The sequence below is a fragment of the Paramisgurnus dabryanus genome, chromosome 14, assembly GCF_030506205.2.
Source record: "Paramisgurnus dabryanus chromosome 14, PD_genome_1.1, whole genome shotgun sequence".
Lineage (NCBI taxonomy): Eukaryota > Metazoa > Chordata > Actinopteri > Cypriniformes > Cobitidae > Paramisgurnus > Paramisgurnus dabryanus.
Genome location: NC_133350.1, coordinates 20,642,993 through 20,658,935, shown reverse-complemented (window position 1 = coordinate 20,658,935; position 15,943 = coordinate 20,642,993). Strand labels below are relative to the sequence as shown.

Below are 15,943 nucleotides of genomic sequence, written 5' to 3'. Positions count from 1 at the left end.
CAAGTAGAACCGAGCTCCAACCTTCAGAAATAAATCTCGGATTTAAGCGTCAGTTGGGGAAGTGAAGAGCTTTATCTCTGGTCCTGATCTGCTCATCAACTCTCATACTCGAGCACATCCATTTCCAGTCCTTAGATATTCAGGTGACTGCAGCGCGCAGGTTCCCCGCTCCAGCTGCTTTGAGCAGCATTTGTCAGCTTTACCGCCACTAAAATGTCACAATGTAGTCGGCTGTGTCAAGAAAGGAGGAATTCATCTTCACTGTAAAATTCCAAGAGGTTTGTCTACATTTCATATCCAGGTTGCCCTCCGGTTTCGGCTTTTACAGTAAAATGCGGTTGGGGAAAGAAAAATCTATCAATTAAAAAAAAGTGTATCTTCAAACCAGCTAACCTACATAAATGTCAATTCATAATAAACCCTGAATTCTACAACGCCATCGAGCGTGCATAAATGGGACAACTGTTTCTCTGTGCCAGCCGTGCCAGCTGCAACTTTATTCTGGCAACACTCAACAACCAGCAAGAGCCGGGCACAACACAAAGAGCCATTTAGATTGTACAAACAGGCAAAGAAACACAGCAGCAATCTTAGGATAATGAGATGATTACAAACGCAGCTGCGGACACACTTATATTAAAAGCTGACTGCTCTAAGCATATTTCACTCTCTCTATTTAGACCCTTCAATATTATGTAGAATCGAAGAAGCATATTGCAAAACGAACTCCCGTCTTACTTCATTCCAGCCTGCAGACGCACACGCACAAAGCACAAGGTTATATCAGCTGTATAGATGCTGTTCTGTCCAGCTACAGTGGGCTGTCTTGCTTTAAGACATGTGATGCCTCTCTTTTTTCTCTCCCACTTGCAAGGCGTACTGTCACACACGCAAACACGCCTGCACTCACATTTGCGCGTGCACACCCGTCAGTGGGAAGAGGAGAGGCTCGTACTGAGGGGCTTCTCAATGGGAGAAAAGAGAGGAGAGAGCACGAGAGAGAGAGAAAGCGTGCCACACTGAAGTGCCGTCGCATGTGTAGGACCAAAAAGTGAAGCTTGTTTTCTTTAAGGAGACATTTTACCTTCAAGGAGAGAGTGGGAGGCTGAGAATTAGGAAGAATATATTGCTTCTCTGCTGATTTAAAGCTGTCATGTCAAGCTATTCGTCTCTCAAATCTCAGCTAGTTTCTGACAACGTATTGCAGCTGTGAAGAGAGAATTTGGTGTGGGAACTTGACTGTTTAGAGGATTGCTGGAAGACTTACAACGAGAGGGGCTCAGGGCGGGAAAAGGGCTTCTCACTGTGACCCGCGGATCCGAACAGGAACTTTGCTGGGGGAGCTCTGTCCCGAGAGCATGGATGGATATGTGACAATGTTCGTGTGAGGATTTTTATAGGAACGTTTAAAGCAGATTAATTTGGCATTCTTCTGACAGCATCTCACAGGTAAGACTATATGCGAGCATTTTATCACATTAGGATGAAGAATGTCAGAAAGTCAGTTTGACTAGAAACTCAGCACAGGTGTGCACATTTTGGAGATGTCAAACTTGACTAATTCAATAGGAAATGATACAAAAATGTCTTATGTTTCGTACAGACATACAAAGATTTTGTATGTATCTGTTATATATTTTTTCCTGCTTGCTTATCAATGATGGTAATAGTTCTTTGCAAGTTCAATAAAAGGAGATTAGATATAGATCTAAAAGAGGATGTTCTAGTGTTTTTAAGCTCAATACCCATACTGTTACATCACAACATTCAGTATTTTTATTTTACTCTCAATACGTTGTAATGTACAATAACCTGCTACAAAGATGTTGAAACACAGCGCTAATATGATTCAATTACACGTTTAAACTGAGACTGAAACGTGTGAACCCACACACTTGCCTACGTGTTATCATAACTAATATTAGTAGTGTTTATGTGCGTGTCGTGTAACGCATACGTTATCACCGACGTGAAGAGCTCGCGTGCTGTTCTGCGTTGAGCGCGCGCAGGTGTGTCCGCGCCAGCATTTGGAGAGAGCGCGCGTAGAGCGCGACGGGACGCTGAGGAGGACGCGGAGCTATAAAGTAAATTTACGTGTTATTTATCAAATCAATGCGGATGATTTATCATGTCAGTGTGTTTATTAGACGACGTAGCGGAGAGATAGCGCCATTTAAAAGCGGCTGTCAACAAACTCGAGCCATTGACAACATCATTTCATCCAGACGTGGCACGATATTAACTGCACATAAATAGATGTTTACAAACAGGTAAACTGTGAATAAAATAACGGAATTATAAAGGTCAACCTTAACTGATGCCATGTATAGGTTACTGTACTTAAAATATACAAATAGGCTATGTATTCAGCAATGAAACAACCGCTAAATGTTTATTCGTTTCTTTTCAAATGAACTGTTTGTAAACAGTGTTTTAGAAGATTATAATTGTCTTTGCTTTGTTGTTCGTGTTAATAAACTTGATTGATTGTAAAATCTCCCGTTGTGTTCAAGACAGTTTGCGAAGCAACTCACTGACAGCAGTAGTCAGTACTCCTATGGGAACAGTTCACATTTCCACAAAACTGCAGATTAAGACGGCTTTAGCGGAGGAAAGGAGATTACAGCGTGCTGTTAATAATTATATGCTTAATTTTGAGCTTGATGAATATTCATTGAAAATTTCAATGTCATTTGAGGGTACACTGAGTGATTCTCCTGTCAGCTTGAAGGGTGCGAGAGAACTCCGATGTGTCATCCATTAATTAAACACTGTTTGCCAGTTAAAATGATTGGGATGTTGGGATTTCGCCTATTTTTTCAGATGCTGCTGCTGTGGAGTTATTTAAAAGTGTTAAAGGGATAGTTCACCCAAAAATGAAAATTATGTCAGTATTTACTCACTCTCATGTTGTTACAAACCTGTATACATTTCTTGGTTCTGATGAACACGAAGGAAGATATTTTGAGGAATGTTTGTAACCAACCGATCGTAAGCCCCATTCACTTCCATAGTAGGAATAAAGAATACTATGGAAGTGAATGTGGCTCATTAACGGTTAAGTTACAAACATTCCCCAAAATATCTTCCTTCGTGTTCATCAGAACAAAGACATGTAAACAGGTTTGTAACAAGTAAGGGATAACATAGTTTTTTATTTTTGGGTGAAATTTTTAATACACATTTCAGCGCTTTGCTTGCAATATTGAATGGGAAAGTTGGGAATAACTTTTCTTTCAACTTAACTGTAAGTGGAACCACGTTATCGTTTTGTCAATTGTTGTTAATTGTTTTGCCCATGGATTATTAAAGACATCCTTTAGCATTGCACTGTAGATCAGTCTTTGTAAATAAATGCATTCATAAGGGAACTCATTTGATTTGTGTTGCTGACTGCAGATGCTCAAAGCGATGTATAATAGCTGCAAATCGATCCAAGGTTATGCACTAGTTATGAGTAAACTAATCATGCAAGTAGTGGTGATTAATTGGAGATGAATTAGTGTGTGCAGCCAGTGAGTAACAATTGAAATGGTTAACTTCTAAGCAATATAAAATTTTGTCATATTTCACCTGTTGATTCAGTAATGCATTGCCATATTAAAATGAATAAATAAAAGTCATTACAGGCAATAATTCTTGTTTGTGAGGGGTGAACTCAAACGTAGGTGTTATGGGTGTCAAATAGAATAAACATTTGCTTTCATCTTCTGTCTTTGATTTTTTTCTAGCTAGTGCTCCTGCCATGTCCTGGTTTCTTGGTCTGTGGATAAGTGTTAGCTGCCTACTGCTCTGCCACGCCACTTTGTACGAAACCATTCAACAGCATCATGTGACCCGTCCGGGCCGCAACGCCATACAGATTCTGGGTCAGTTTCATGTTTTATGTACTTTTCTGTTTGGTTCTGTATTTGACTCATGGTTGGTGTGCTTATGGAAGTCCGGTTCTGTCTGGGTTTTGTAGATGATGTTGTTTAAGCTCCTTCATGAAAGCCCTTGTTTAGGTAGACATCTGAGGTGTGGTTGTTTCATTTTTCCCTATACTCAAAATTTCACAGAGCTGAATGATACTTATTTGAAATGCTTACAAACTTTGTGCTAATGTAAGTATGGCTTCATAATGCATTTTATCCACATGCGTATGAATGTGTAGTTATGAACCCCACCTTAGACATGTTTTTCGATAGAGATTTGTGTAAAATACACCCCTCTACCAACCCAGAATGCTTTGTTCTTGCTTTTCCAAGAGTGACTTTGGGATCATGAGAATCCTTATCCAGACTGCAGTAGTGGAATTGTGCGGTGTCTGTGTGCGTGTATGCGAGACAGGCTTGAGGCTAAATTTCTCCTATCAGTATGCTGTGAATACTAGCAGCTTTGATCACAGAAGCTCTGGTGGAAATGACAATTTATGTCTATTGCACGCTCTATGGAAGTATTCAGCAATTAAGTACTGTTTCGCTGCGGGGGGCAGAGGGAGGAGAGACAGCAAGGTGGGTCTTCCTTCCACACTAAGTATGCAAATGACATCGTTGTAGCATATTTTCAACACTGATACTGAAGCTGAGGAACTCTAAAGCAATTTAATGTTTGTTTTGGTGCTGCTTTTTGGAACTTGTCTTGCAGAAAAATGTCTGATATATGCGTCTGGGTCCTTAAATAACGCCAAAGGGATAACAATGTGCAGTATAGTCTATAGCTTTAGCTGATTAGTGGCTGAATTATAGTCAACTTGTACTCATTTATTTCATTTTTATGGTGTAAAGGATGCAGTCTGAGAGGGAGACGAAGAGAGGCTTCGTACCTCACAAAGCACTTCAAACTCATTAATCCAATACAAGCATAGAAAAGTGTGAAGAACGTCAGAAAGACCCAGATGAATTTTTAACGTTGTGCTTCCCAGTTTTATCCAGCCCAGCAGAGCATGGTGCCAAAAGATATACAAGAAAGAGCTTGCCCCATAGTAAGTGTTTCCTGAATTATTTAAGTGGTTTGCTAAACAACCAAAAGAAGTCAACCTCCACTCAACAGCATATGGAACGTTAGACATGTTGTGTGAGATATCACATCTACGGTGTTAGGAAAGGTTGGGAAAGGTTTGGTAATGGACGGTTGTGGTTTTTAAACACGCTCTTAAGCACACATGCATGCGCACATACATATTTCAGCTGTCAAGGACCTTTTTGCTTCTTTAGCTGAATTGCAGGCAGACACTTAAGCCTAGGGTATAGTTTGTTATTTTACGTTTACGCGAATAGACACGCGCAGTTGAACATTGTACGTGTGCACAGATGTTCGAAGCATGCGCATTGCGACAAAATTCAATGTCTTTACTGGGCTACATACTACATTCTCCTGTACACATACTGTGTGCACGATCGTACACGCATACGAAGTATGAGTTTACAGTGCAAGTACTATTTTGATGACGAAATTTGCGTAATGCCTACTGTACACGGACCCTCACACATGCGTAAAAACATAATTATCTCTTTTTTGTTGAATATCTCTGGAGTATAGCTAGTTTTTTTTTGTGTACTCGAACGTACGCTTAGTCGAATGCACAGCCTTTCAAAGCATAGTTTATTTTACATGTACGCTTACACAGACATTCAACGCGTGCACATTGCCACAAAAAGCAATGTCGCTCCTGGGCTATGTACTACATTCTCCTGTACACTTATGCACAACCGTATACACGTGCAGGGCATGTGTACTATTCTGATGACAAAATTTGCTCAATGCGCACTGTACACGGACCCTCGCGCATGCGTAAAAACATAATTATCTCTTATTTTTTGGGATGCTTCTGGAGTATAGCTTGTTTTTTTACATGTACGTGAATGTACGCACGGTCGAATGCACAGCCTTGCAAAGCATAGTTCATTTGACACATATACAGACGTTCAAGGCGTGCACATTGCGATAAAATGCAACCCCTTTCCTGGGCTACATACTATATTCTCCTGCACACGTACAAAGTATATGTGAAGAGTCCAAGTACTATTTTGATGATGAAATTTGCGTAATGCGCACTGTACACAGACCCTCACGCATGCTTAAAAACATAATTATCTCTTATTTTTTGGATACTTCCCGAGTTTAGCTTTTTTACGTGAATGTATGCGCACGGTCGATTGCACAGCCTTGCAAAGCATAGTTTATTTTACACATACGTTCCTCCCGATTGCGACAAAATGCAATGCCTCTCCTGGGCTACATACTACATTCTTCTGTACGCGCATGCGCAACCGTATATGCTTACAGTGTACGCGTACTATTCTGATGACGAAATTTGCGTAACGCGCACTGTAATTGTACCCTGGCTCATGAACTATACTTCTGGCTTTTCGGTAAAAAACTTTCTTACATGCTAATCATTACATCATAAAGAGTGTCTTTGTAAGCTGTTGTTTTATTTCTCATTGCACTCGATCATAGTTCAACGGGACAGTTCACCCAAAAATCAACATTCGGTTTTTATTTACTCAAATGAAAAATGTCTTTCAAAACATGATAAATGGCATTCATAGCATTTTCAATTCAGTCTGCCTCTCATACAAAGCTTTCTGAGGCATCTGGAGACTAAAAGATCTGATCACTATCCACTTTCATTGTTTGGAAGAAAGCAGTTTTCTAAACGTTTAATTATTTGTGTACGGCTATAATGCTGTGGTACAATGCTACACCTATTAGATGAAGCAGACTTTTAATAGGGCCTTTATTACTTATTCCTTCATAATGGCATAGGTGCTAAGGAGTAGAACGAGATAATTGGATGTCACTGAGCTCATTGAGCCTCCCCATAATGCCTTGGTTTTGTTGCTAACTAAGTCAACAAACTTATAAAGCTTCCTGTATTGGCAGCATTGTTAATTGGCTTTCTGATCTGGAGACAGCAACGGCCGCCTTTCAGTAACGTCTTGTAGCTTCCATCGCAAGCAACTATGAAGTCTTCCTACTTTAAAGATGTCTTGATTAAACTGGAAGAGTAACATTAACTTGTGATTTTTAATGTATGTTTCCTTAATGAGGTATATATTGCTTGGAATATGTGAACACTTCATTTTGACAAAAAAGAAGAATGCTTTGATGTTTAGCATTATAAGTGGGTATGAAGGACTCAGAAATAATAAAGAAGTTAGAATAGATGTTAGAAATGTCTATAGCAATAAAGGGTAGTTAAAGTGGTCGGATCTGAGTATGTTCTTACTTTATGAATTTGAAGAGGTCATGTGTTATTTCATTCTTTTAGTTTTCTTGTTTTCTCTTTTTGCTTTTAAAAACCTTACCTTAAGATATCTTCTTGACATTGATATCACAATGAGCTTTCATTGCAATAATCACTGGGATGCAAACAATTTTCTGGAAATAAAAAACTGCTAAATAGTGAATTAAAATTGATTTTGTAATTTTGAAAGCATCCCTTGTTAGTTTCAGAAGAGCTTTTAATATAAATAGATTTCCATTGCCTGGAGAGAAAGCTAACATTTGATTTTTTCCTTGCCCCCCTTTTTCCATGCTGCTATTATCTGGCAATCAAAGCCTATTAAAACAAGTATCCAAGATTAAAAATGAGTTTGGGTTAAGGAAGGCAGACCATGATTCATTTTGAAAAGCTGTCATCATTTATTTAACTGTGAAACACCCCCACCAATGATATTTGACAACAAACACTTTCTATCAATGCCAAAAAACCTTCAAAACACAGATACAAGAGAACAGCACATATTACTTTATGGTTTCGACGGGAGGGTTTCACCGTAACCTGGAGCAATTGTATTTCCATAATCAAGGTGAAGTTTAACTGTCTGTGCCAAAATCTTTTATAAAAGGGGAGATGTGAATTGATGTTTTGGCACTAAAAAGATGTTCGAGAAAGACATTTATCTCGCTTCATTCTCTGTAAGTTGTCTGTTATTATCCGAGACAAAGTCAAAGATTGTAGACAGAAATGTAATTCTTTTGATATTATGCTGAATGTTGGAAATTTTATTTTACTTAGAGAAGAAAGGGAGGAATAACTTTCTAATTGTTTAATAATAATAATAATAATAATATGTTTAATAACAAGACATTGATTTCACCAAATCTTGGTTTTAATGTGTCAAACATTATTTATTAAAAATACATTAATTAAAAATGTCATTTTTATTGATTAAAAACAAGGTCTCTTATGTTTAAAGGCATTTATTTCAAACCTTTTACTGACCATTCAACACAATTTAGATTTTTAAATAAGAAAAAGTCTTTAAAAAATATCATAACCATAACCATTTGAAACTGTCAATACCACAGCCAGTCAAAAAAGAGAAGAAATTATGCTTAAGCAAGTTTTAATTAATCATAATTAGACATTAATGGAGTATATTTTAATAGAAAATTGTAAATGTAAAAAAAAATTAAATGTGGAAAAGGTCCTGGGCTGGGTTTCCCAAAAGCATCGTTAGGCTAAGTAGATCGTAAAAACAATCGTACGAATCATCTTAGAATTATGGGCCGTTTCCCAAAAGCTTTGTAGTAGCACTTGAAAATCATCGTAGATCTACGAGTGCTCTGGAGTAATCATTCATTCACAAGGTCACCTGCAGGACAACCAGCAAATTGCACTGTTGCAATAACGATAATGTAATGTTTTAAATGTATATTTATTTATTGGGGTTTTCTTTGTTTATTTGTTTAAATTACTTTAATATAATATATTTAAAATTCAAATGAGAAATAAAATTTAAATGACTAAACATAAATTAATTAAGACGGGAAACGTATTTGGTAAAATTTTGGTAAAAGTTGGTACTAGCAAATTGATAAATGATTACTACCAATTGCTGCTATAATTTATCTAGGCTACAGTAAAAAAAATATTTTTTTATTATATATTATATTTTTTATTAATTTTTATAATCCATAAAAAAACATAGATAATAAACAAATAATAATAATTATCTAAACTGTAATATAAAATGCAGAAGGCATTTGCAGTGGGACGAGTCCTAACTAAATACGTAAAATAATATTTCATTATGAACAATTTTTAAACATTTAAAGGAGCATTTCACCCGTAGAAACATTAATCTTTATTGAAAGTGTGTCATATTTGTAGTCGAAATGTAACATGCATTTAGAATTTGGTGCCTATTTGACTGAGAAAAGGGGTGTTTGTAGTCTCACCCCCTCAACAAAGATCTTGGACTTCCTTCTTTCAATGATGCAAAATGATGATTTTTACATCATTGAAAGAAGGAAGTGCAACACTGAAATCTGTATTTCTCCTGTCTCAGTGGCAACTGAGAAAATGATGCATGACCATTCAAAAACATGACTGGGGATCTAACTATACAAAGCTTAATGCAAATGGGTGAAGTGTGCCTTTAAAAAGTCATTGAACATTAATAAAAAATATTATAAGAAAATATTAGTGCACATCAGCTAAAGATCAATAGCCTAAACAAGCTTCTGCTACAAATTTGAGTCATTCTATTGGTGACATTTCAGCACTTGACAAACGGATAGCGACTAGTAACTAGCACTTAAAACCGAGCTGCGAGCTCGTTATAGACCATTTCAAAAGATGTAAACAACACTGGTCCAGAAAAACTTCCCGTTTCAGTTTGTGACTGTTTTTTAATTTATTTCACATATATCATTATCTTTAAGATGTTTGTTTAACATTTTAATTCAGTTTTATATGTTTTGTTGGTTGTATTTCATCCCAACGTTTATCTAGTGTTCAAAAACTGAAACAGGAAGTGCTTCTGGACCAGTGTTGTTTATATCTTTTGTAATGGTCCATACGTGCATCTTTGGGAAACGCACGTAAATGAACAACGAATGTTCGTTAAGTAGCTCATAGAAAGCGCTCTTAAGTGCTAAGTTCAATCATTATCGGGAAACCCAGCTCTGATCGGAATAAAATGAATGTAATCTGTTAACCTGTTAGCTATTTGAAAGGTACTGACAGATGTTTTCATATACATTTTTGGCATTTTTTTGTAACTATGTATATATCTAGTAGAACATCCATTTTTTTCTAGAATATTTAAAGTTTACTCTGTTTAAAATACAAAATATAATGCTCTCAGACATACAATAGTGTACAGTGTTTCCCACAGATCTGAAATTTACTTGTGGTGGTAGCTGGTGAAAAGGGCGATCATTATTATCCACCGACAAAAAATGGTAACAAAGAACTAATAATGTGAGTGTGACACAACACAATACTTTGATTTATAAAACATTCATATTAATTTCACATTATAGTTCATTAATCTAACCACCCCAAACTTTTTTTGCCATAAACAAAGCTGACACTGTTTGTCAAAGCACCACGAAAACACTTTATGTTTTTGCACTGATATATGAAGCAATTTGATGACCCCTTTTATCAAACTCAATATAATACAATACTATGTACAGTATATTAATAGACAGTGCAGGTCAATAGATTATAAATGTGACTGATGTTATAATGTTAATAACTTCTATATAGGCACTTTTACTGCTTCTGCTTTCTATTTCTCTTTTGCCAATTAAAAAAAGCTTAATCCACTCATTATTTCAGATTTAAAAGTCTACTTGCTGTCCCGATGACAGACTTTACATTACAGCTTTGCGTTTTTTATATCCTGAGTCAGCTAGAGCTTTGCTCATTCAGTATTAGCACTGCTTTTTGCTACAATCTCTGTGCTAACTGTTTAGATTTTAGTAAAGATATTGTCTATTAATAGTAAGATTAAAAAATGGGATAAAGAAAATGAAGCGGCGCGTGGTCGTGACAAGAGCCAGTTGCTATCGCCATAGAAACCGGAGGCACGCTAAAACAGCACTTGAGCTTTAGCACGGTAGCGCTATCGGCCGTTCTCCGATCGACTCGGGTTTTACACACAATATTAATCAGACTTGGGACCCGAAGTAATGAACTAGGACCGACCCGGACCCATCTGACCATTTAAAATATAAACCCGGAACCGTATGGGTCCCGCGTCCTCAGTGAAGAAAGACCTCTAATGGTAAAACTCTGCTCAAGTTCAGAAACATGAAAGGATACAATGTGACACTGAGGTTGCTTCGCGTCGCGCCCAATTCATTGAGAAACAGAGAGCACGTGAACGGACACTCAACCGGAGAGACACAACGTGCTTGCACGCAAAATGAAGCCAACTTAGATGCTATAAACACATATGCACATAAGCATATGCGACCATTTTGGTCGCAGTGTGTTCCCTGGCTGCTCCGTATGTGCTGCTGCAGTTGATCCAGTTTGCCGCGCTGGATGATGAGTTTATGACGCGTGCATCATCTTCACGGTCACCCGACCCCCACCTCTCTCTCGCGCTCTCTCTCTCGCGCTCTATCTTTCGCGCTCTCTCTCTCTCTCTCTCTCTCTCTCTCTCTCTCTCTCTCTCTCTCTCTCTCCAAAACACGGGTCATCCAGTCGAGTTCAGAAAATACGGAAATTCGTAAAGTGATTTTTTTTTACCTGGGCGGGTCGCAATTTACCTGGGCGCAGCGCCCAAGTAGAGCCTATGTATGGGAAACACTGGTGTATGGTAATGAGATTTTTTCAGCAGAAATTTCAATAAAGTTCATAATTCAATAAATAATTAATTCCTATGTTAAAATTATTCTTTATGCAAAGTAAAGAACACAATTATGTTTGTTATGATATTTTTTGTGTTTCCGAATTATATGTTTTATAACTTTATCTTTACCGCCATGATGTTTCAGTGGTTTTATGAGAATGACCCAATTTGTAAAGAAATTATGTTGTTTGCCAAAGCTCTGGCATGGTAGTTTTATGCATCTTCTCCTAAAACTTTAAACTTGTGGTTATCAGGGCCCAACATAAAGGACTGCCCGGTGGCCCGGGGCAAGCATGAGAGAAGTTTGGGCCAGTAAAAAGTATTGTCACTTGCCCGAACGGGCCAGTTTATCACCCTCAGTCACTAAAATATATATTTTCATCAATATATATTATTTAACATCTTGGAAGCAGATATTTACTTGGGCAAAACACAACAAAATAATAATATCTGTGTAATATCTTGCACAGTTTACTGTCAGCTTACAGGTAAAGCAGAAAAGTTGGTACCCTTTTTTTGTTGGAACATTTCTGTTGTGTATGAATTCAATTATATTTACTTTTGAATTATTATTCTTAAATATGTGACAGACACTGAAATTTTTTATTGGGGCCAGTGTAAATTTTGGCAGGGCAAGTGAAAGTACGCCAGTATGAAATATTATTTGCGCTGAGCCCGTTAATGTTGTCAGGGGTGCATGCTCTCCTTCCCAAAAAGTAGCAAAAAGACCAAAACTGAAAAAAAGACCATTTGCAGTCAACTTTAGTTAGCAGTATCATTATGTCTGTGGATGGCGGATACAGTAGTTTTCAGGTCAGAGGTGTTCACTGTACAAGTGTAATCCTCCATGCATTTCAGGCATTTCACAATACAGCTGAAATCGGCTTACCTCCTATAACAGGAACTAGACTTGAATACTAAACTGGATTTGGTTGCTTTAAATTCTTTCCCCCACCTCCCATTTTTTGAGAAACTACCAAAAAACCCTTCCTTCGTCACAGCTGAGGCTTATATTGAGTAACGAGTTGAGTCGCTCCACTGCTCCATCACCTGTTCAGGCACAGTATCCAAGCCGTCCGCATCCCATGAGTCCACGCGGGATGGGCCCTCGCTCCACTCTCAGCCGAGATTGATGACGGTCCGATTCCGGGCAGCCATTTCTGGTCTCTCAAGAAATTATCCACTACATTGACAGATGAGCAGAATGTGACATGACACTATCCCAGCCTGCTATGCTTCTCCTCCACCTGATTCCTCACTGAATGAAGGCCTGGACCGATCTGGTCTTGGCCAGGTATGCTGGCTGTCGGCTCTTTTTCCATGTCTGCCAGAGCTGTAGCCCAGCAACAGAAAGAAACTTGCCGTATCTCTCATTTTTTCATTTGTTTGATTTGCCTTCAGAAAGCTCCCGAGAATGTAATTACCAATATAATCGAAACATGTTGGGTCGTAGTTTGGTTAACCTTATTCACAGCTGTATTCTGGTGCAACAAATACAACAATGGATTATATGTCAGAAATGCTCATGTTTTCTCAAATCACATTGTCTGGTGTAGTACTGGTTATAATAAAAAAAAAAAAACATATGTTAACAGCCCAAATAAAATCCAACCAGATGTGTGTGCACACGTTATGCATGCATACTGTAGCACAGTAACTTTACTCTTCACACCAATGATGCAGTGCCGTTCCTGGTAATAGCAACAAATATTATTCAGATATTATGAATGGTGCTTTAAAAATGTGAGTGAGAACCCTTCAGAAATGCTGAAGGTGGTGACTTTTCGGCCTTGAGAAAGATATTTATTTTCTAAAGTAAATAAATGTTTGCCGTGTTTGAGCTTGATTGAAAAAGTAATGGCAAGTGAGCAGATGTTTTGAAATGCTGAATACAATTATAAAATATTTTAATTATTAAAATTTGCATGATGGGACACGGTAAGCAAAGTAACCCTTGAGGTATGTAAGGTGATAATTCTTCTGAGTGTGAAAAAAGGTCATGTTTTTTTAAATAGTTAAAGTTACCGTAGGCGGAACATTACATTCTTTATCAGAAAACATCATATCTTTTGAAAGCTGAGATTCTTGTGATTCAAATGATGTAAACCCTTTTAAGATAATCAACTAAGCAACCAACACAGCAGGTACAATTAGTGTCCTAACAGGAATGCTAAGGGGTTAAAATATTTAAAACATGCAAAACAACTAAGCATTAATTATTGAACTGCTGGAATAACATGAATCATCAGATTTTGCACAACATAAAAATGTCACCCTTGCTTAAGTGCATGATGTTTTTATTTAGCATGTTCATTAAAGGAAAAAATATATTTTTAATAAAAATGCATTTTCTCTAGTGGTCTCTGACTTAAAACCTCATTATTTTTGTAGTCCCAATAATAATGGCCGATTGAACAAAGGCTAGCTTTGGAAAACAATCGTGTTGAAGTGTTTGTGCAGCTGTTTTATTGTGAATTAATCTGATTAATTTCACACCCATTTTTAATTGTGGCAACCTAATTAGAATGGGGAATTGATGACATAAAAGCAAATTCAATTAAATGTGGCTCGCTGAAATGCCGTAGTAATCTGATTGCTTAGCAAATCGGATGAAGAAGAGGTTTGATTGGGCCAGCTTGAATGATTTACACATAAACTGTCAAATGTCATCTTATGAATAACACATTTTGTACAATTATATTTACGATTTAAGCTTACACATTGACTCATCATAGCAAAACCCTCTCACGTCAGACTGGAGTAACTAGTATGGTGGTAGTCGGTGGTTAGTAGTGTTTCTGTTTACTGCACACAGGTTTGAAGCTGTTAAGCTGTTTGAGTGTTAAAATTAAAATTGCTAATAAGATTGTTTGTTCTTCTATTTAGACCTCGAAAATAATGAAAGCAGTGTTGTGAATAATTATGTTGTGATCAGAAGCAACTTTAATAGATTTTTCCTTTCTTTCTTTCTTTCTTTCTTGCTGACGTCTTTCTCTCGTTTTCCCCGATGCCCTCCACCTCCCTCCTTTTTCTCTACCTCCTTTTTTTCTCTCAATTTCCTCATCTCTATCTGGCCTTCAGACGATTTGTCATGGATCAGATGAGACAATTTGTCATGGATTAGTGCTCTTAACTGTGTGTGTGATAGTGAAGGCAGTCACTGGAAAAGCTGAAGAATCCTATTACAGTTCTTTTTATGGTAGTGTGTACACGTGTGTGCACTTGTACGTACGTGCGTGTGCGTCTGAGCGAGCGGAAGCAGAATTGGCATCATATACGGACATTTGCGCATCTATTTCATACTACTGTATACTGCTGCTGAATCAAACAGAACTATATGTTGTTAACACTGTATCAGATGTGAGAAACCATTGTTTGGTTTGTGCACATTTTGAACAAAATATGCCACCGTATCAAGGTCTCACAGATTTCGTGAGCAGCTTAACTTTATCCTTGCAAACCATTCTGAAGGTAGATACTGTATGACACAATGCCTGAATGCATTGTACGGATTTCTGCTTTTTAATAATGGAAATATTCGCAAATATAAAAAAATAGTGTGAAGAGATATTTGTAATCTTATTTCCAGGAGCACATGCCGCTCAGCACCGGCGAGATACAGAGATTATTTATATTTACAAAGCAAAACTGTCATTCAGATGATGTAGAGCGGCGCGTGCATTAAAGGATTTTCTTTACCAAGTGCAATGAGACAGAACAGGATTAGAGACCTGTTCTCTTATCTCAGCCTCCGTCTGTAAATAAGGTGGGCATTGAAGCTCACACCGTCACCGCGGGCCTTATTTAAACCATTTCGGTATGACTTTGCACATCGCATGAACGCCCAGCTCTTTCTTAGAAATATGCAAGCTTGTACACATTCTGATGGACTCTTAATTCATTCCAGAGACTTGATAGCATTTGCATTTTAGCAGTTAGATCTAATTACACGCGCTAATTATGGCTGAATCTGACTCAGATCTTTGTTTGGCCCTGCGGTTTAATTCTCAGAAGTGCTTTCTGATACCCAGGCAATTTTGGAATAAGGACAATTTGGGGGGAAAAGCCAATATATAAGAAACCAGAGGATGGCCTAACCAGCGGTCAATGCTTACATGAAATCAAGTGATCCCAAACCTCCAAATTCCTAAATTCAGGCAGGCTGAATTATTTGCAAAATGAATTCCAACCCACAAATCATAGCCGCTCTTTTGTGCCCTTCACTTGAGGCATTATGAATTTTTATTCAAGTCTATCACAATCTAAATTCAGTTATTTATGCTGAAGTGTTAGAATCACAAGTACATCTGCTTTGCTGGGTTCTGCCTTGTAAGGCATTGTGGAAATGCATGTGATCTGTG

At 37.7% G+C, this 15,943-nt stretch overlaps 1 protein-coding gene across 4 annotated transcripts in view; it reads left to right on the top strand.

The window, feature by feature from the left end:
* The first annotated feature begins 891 nt into the window (after positions 1-891).
* The window catches only part of tafa1b (TAFA chemokine like family member 1b), a 197,903-nt gene continuing 182,851 nt past the window's right edge, over positions 892-15,943 (top strand). For 2 of the 4 annotated variants that reach the window (XM_065241535.1, XM_065241532.1), the window contains exons 1-2: positions 892-1,449; positions 3,732-3,869. In XM_065241535.1, coding sequence (XP_065097607.1) covers positions 3,746-3,869 — 124 coding nt within the window. In that variant the 5' untranslated portion in view covers positions 892-1,449; positions 3,732-3,745. Of the gene's footprint in view, positions 1,450-2,072; positions 2,271-3,731; positions 3,870-15,943 lie in introns of those variants that run through there. The other 2 variants (XM_065241531.1, XM_065241534.1) reach the window with 2 other exon arrangements.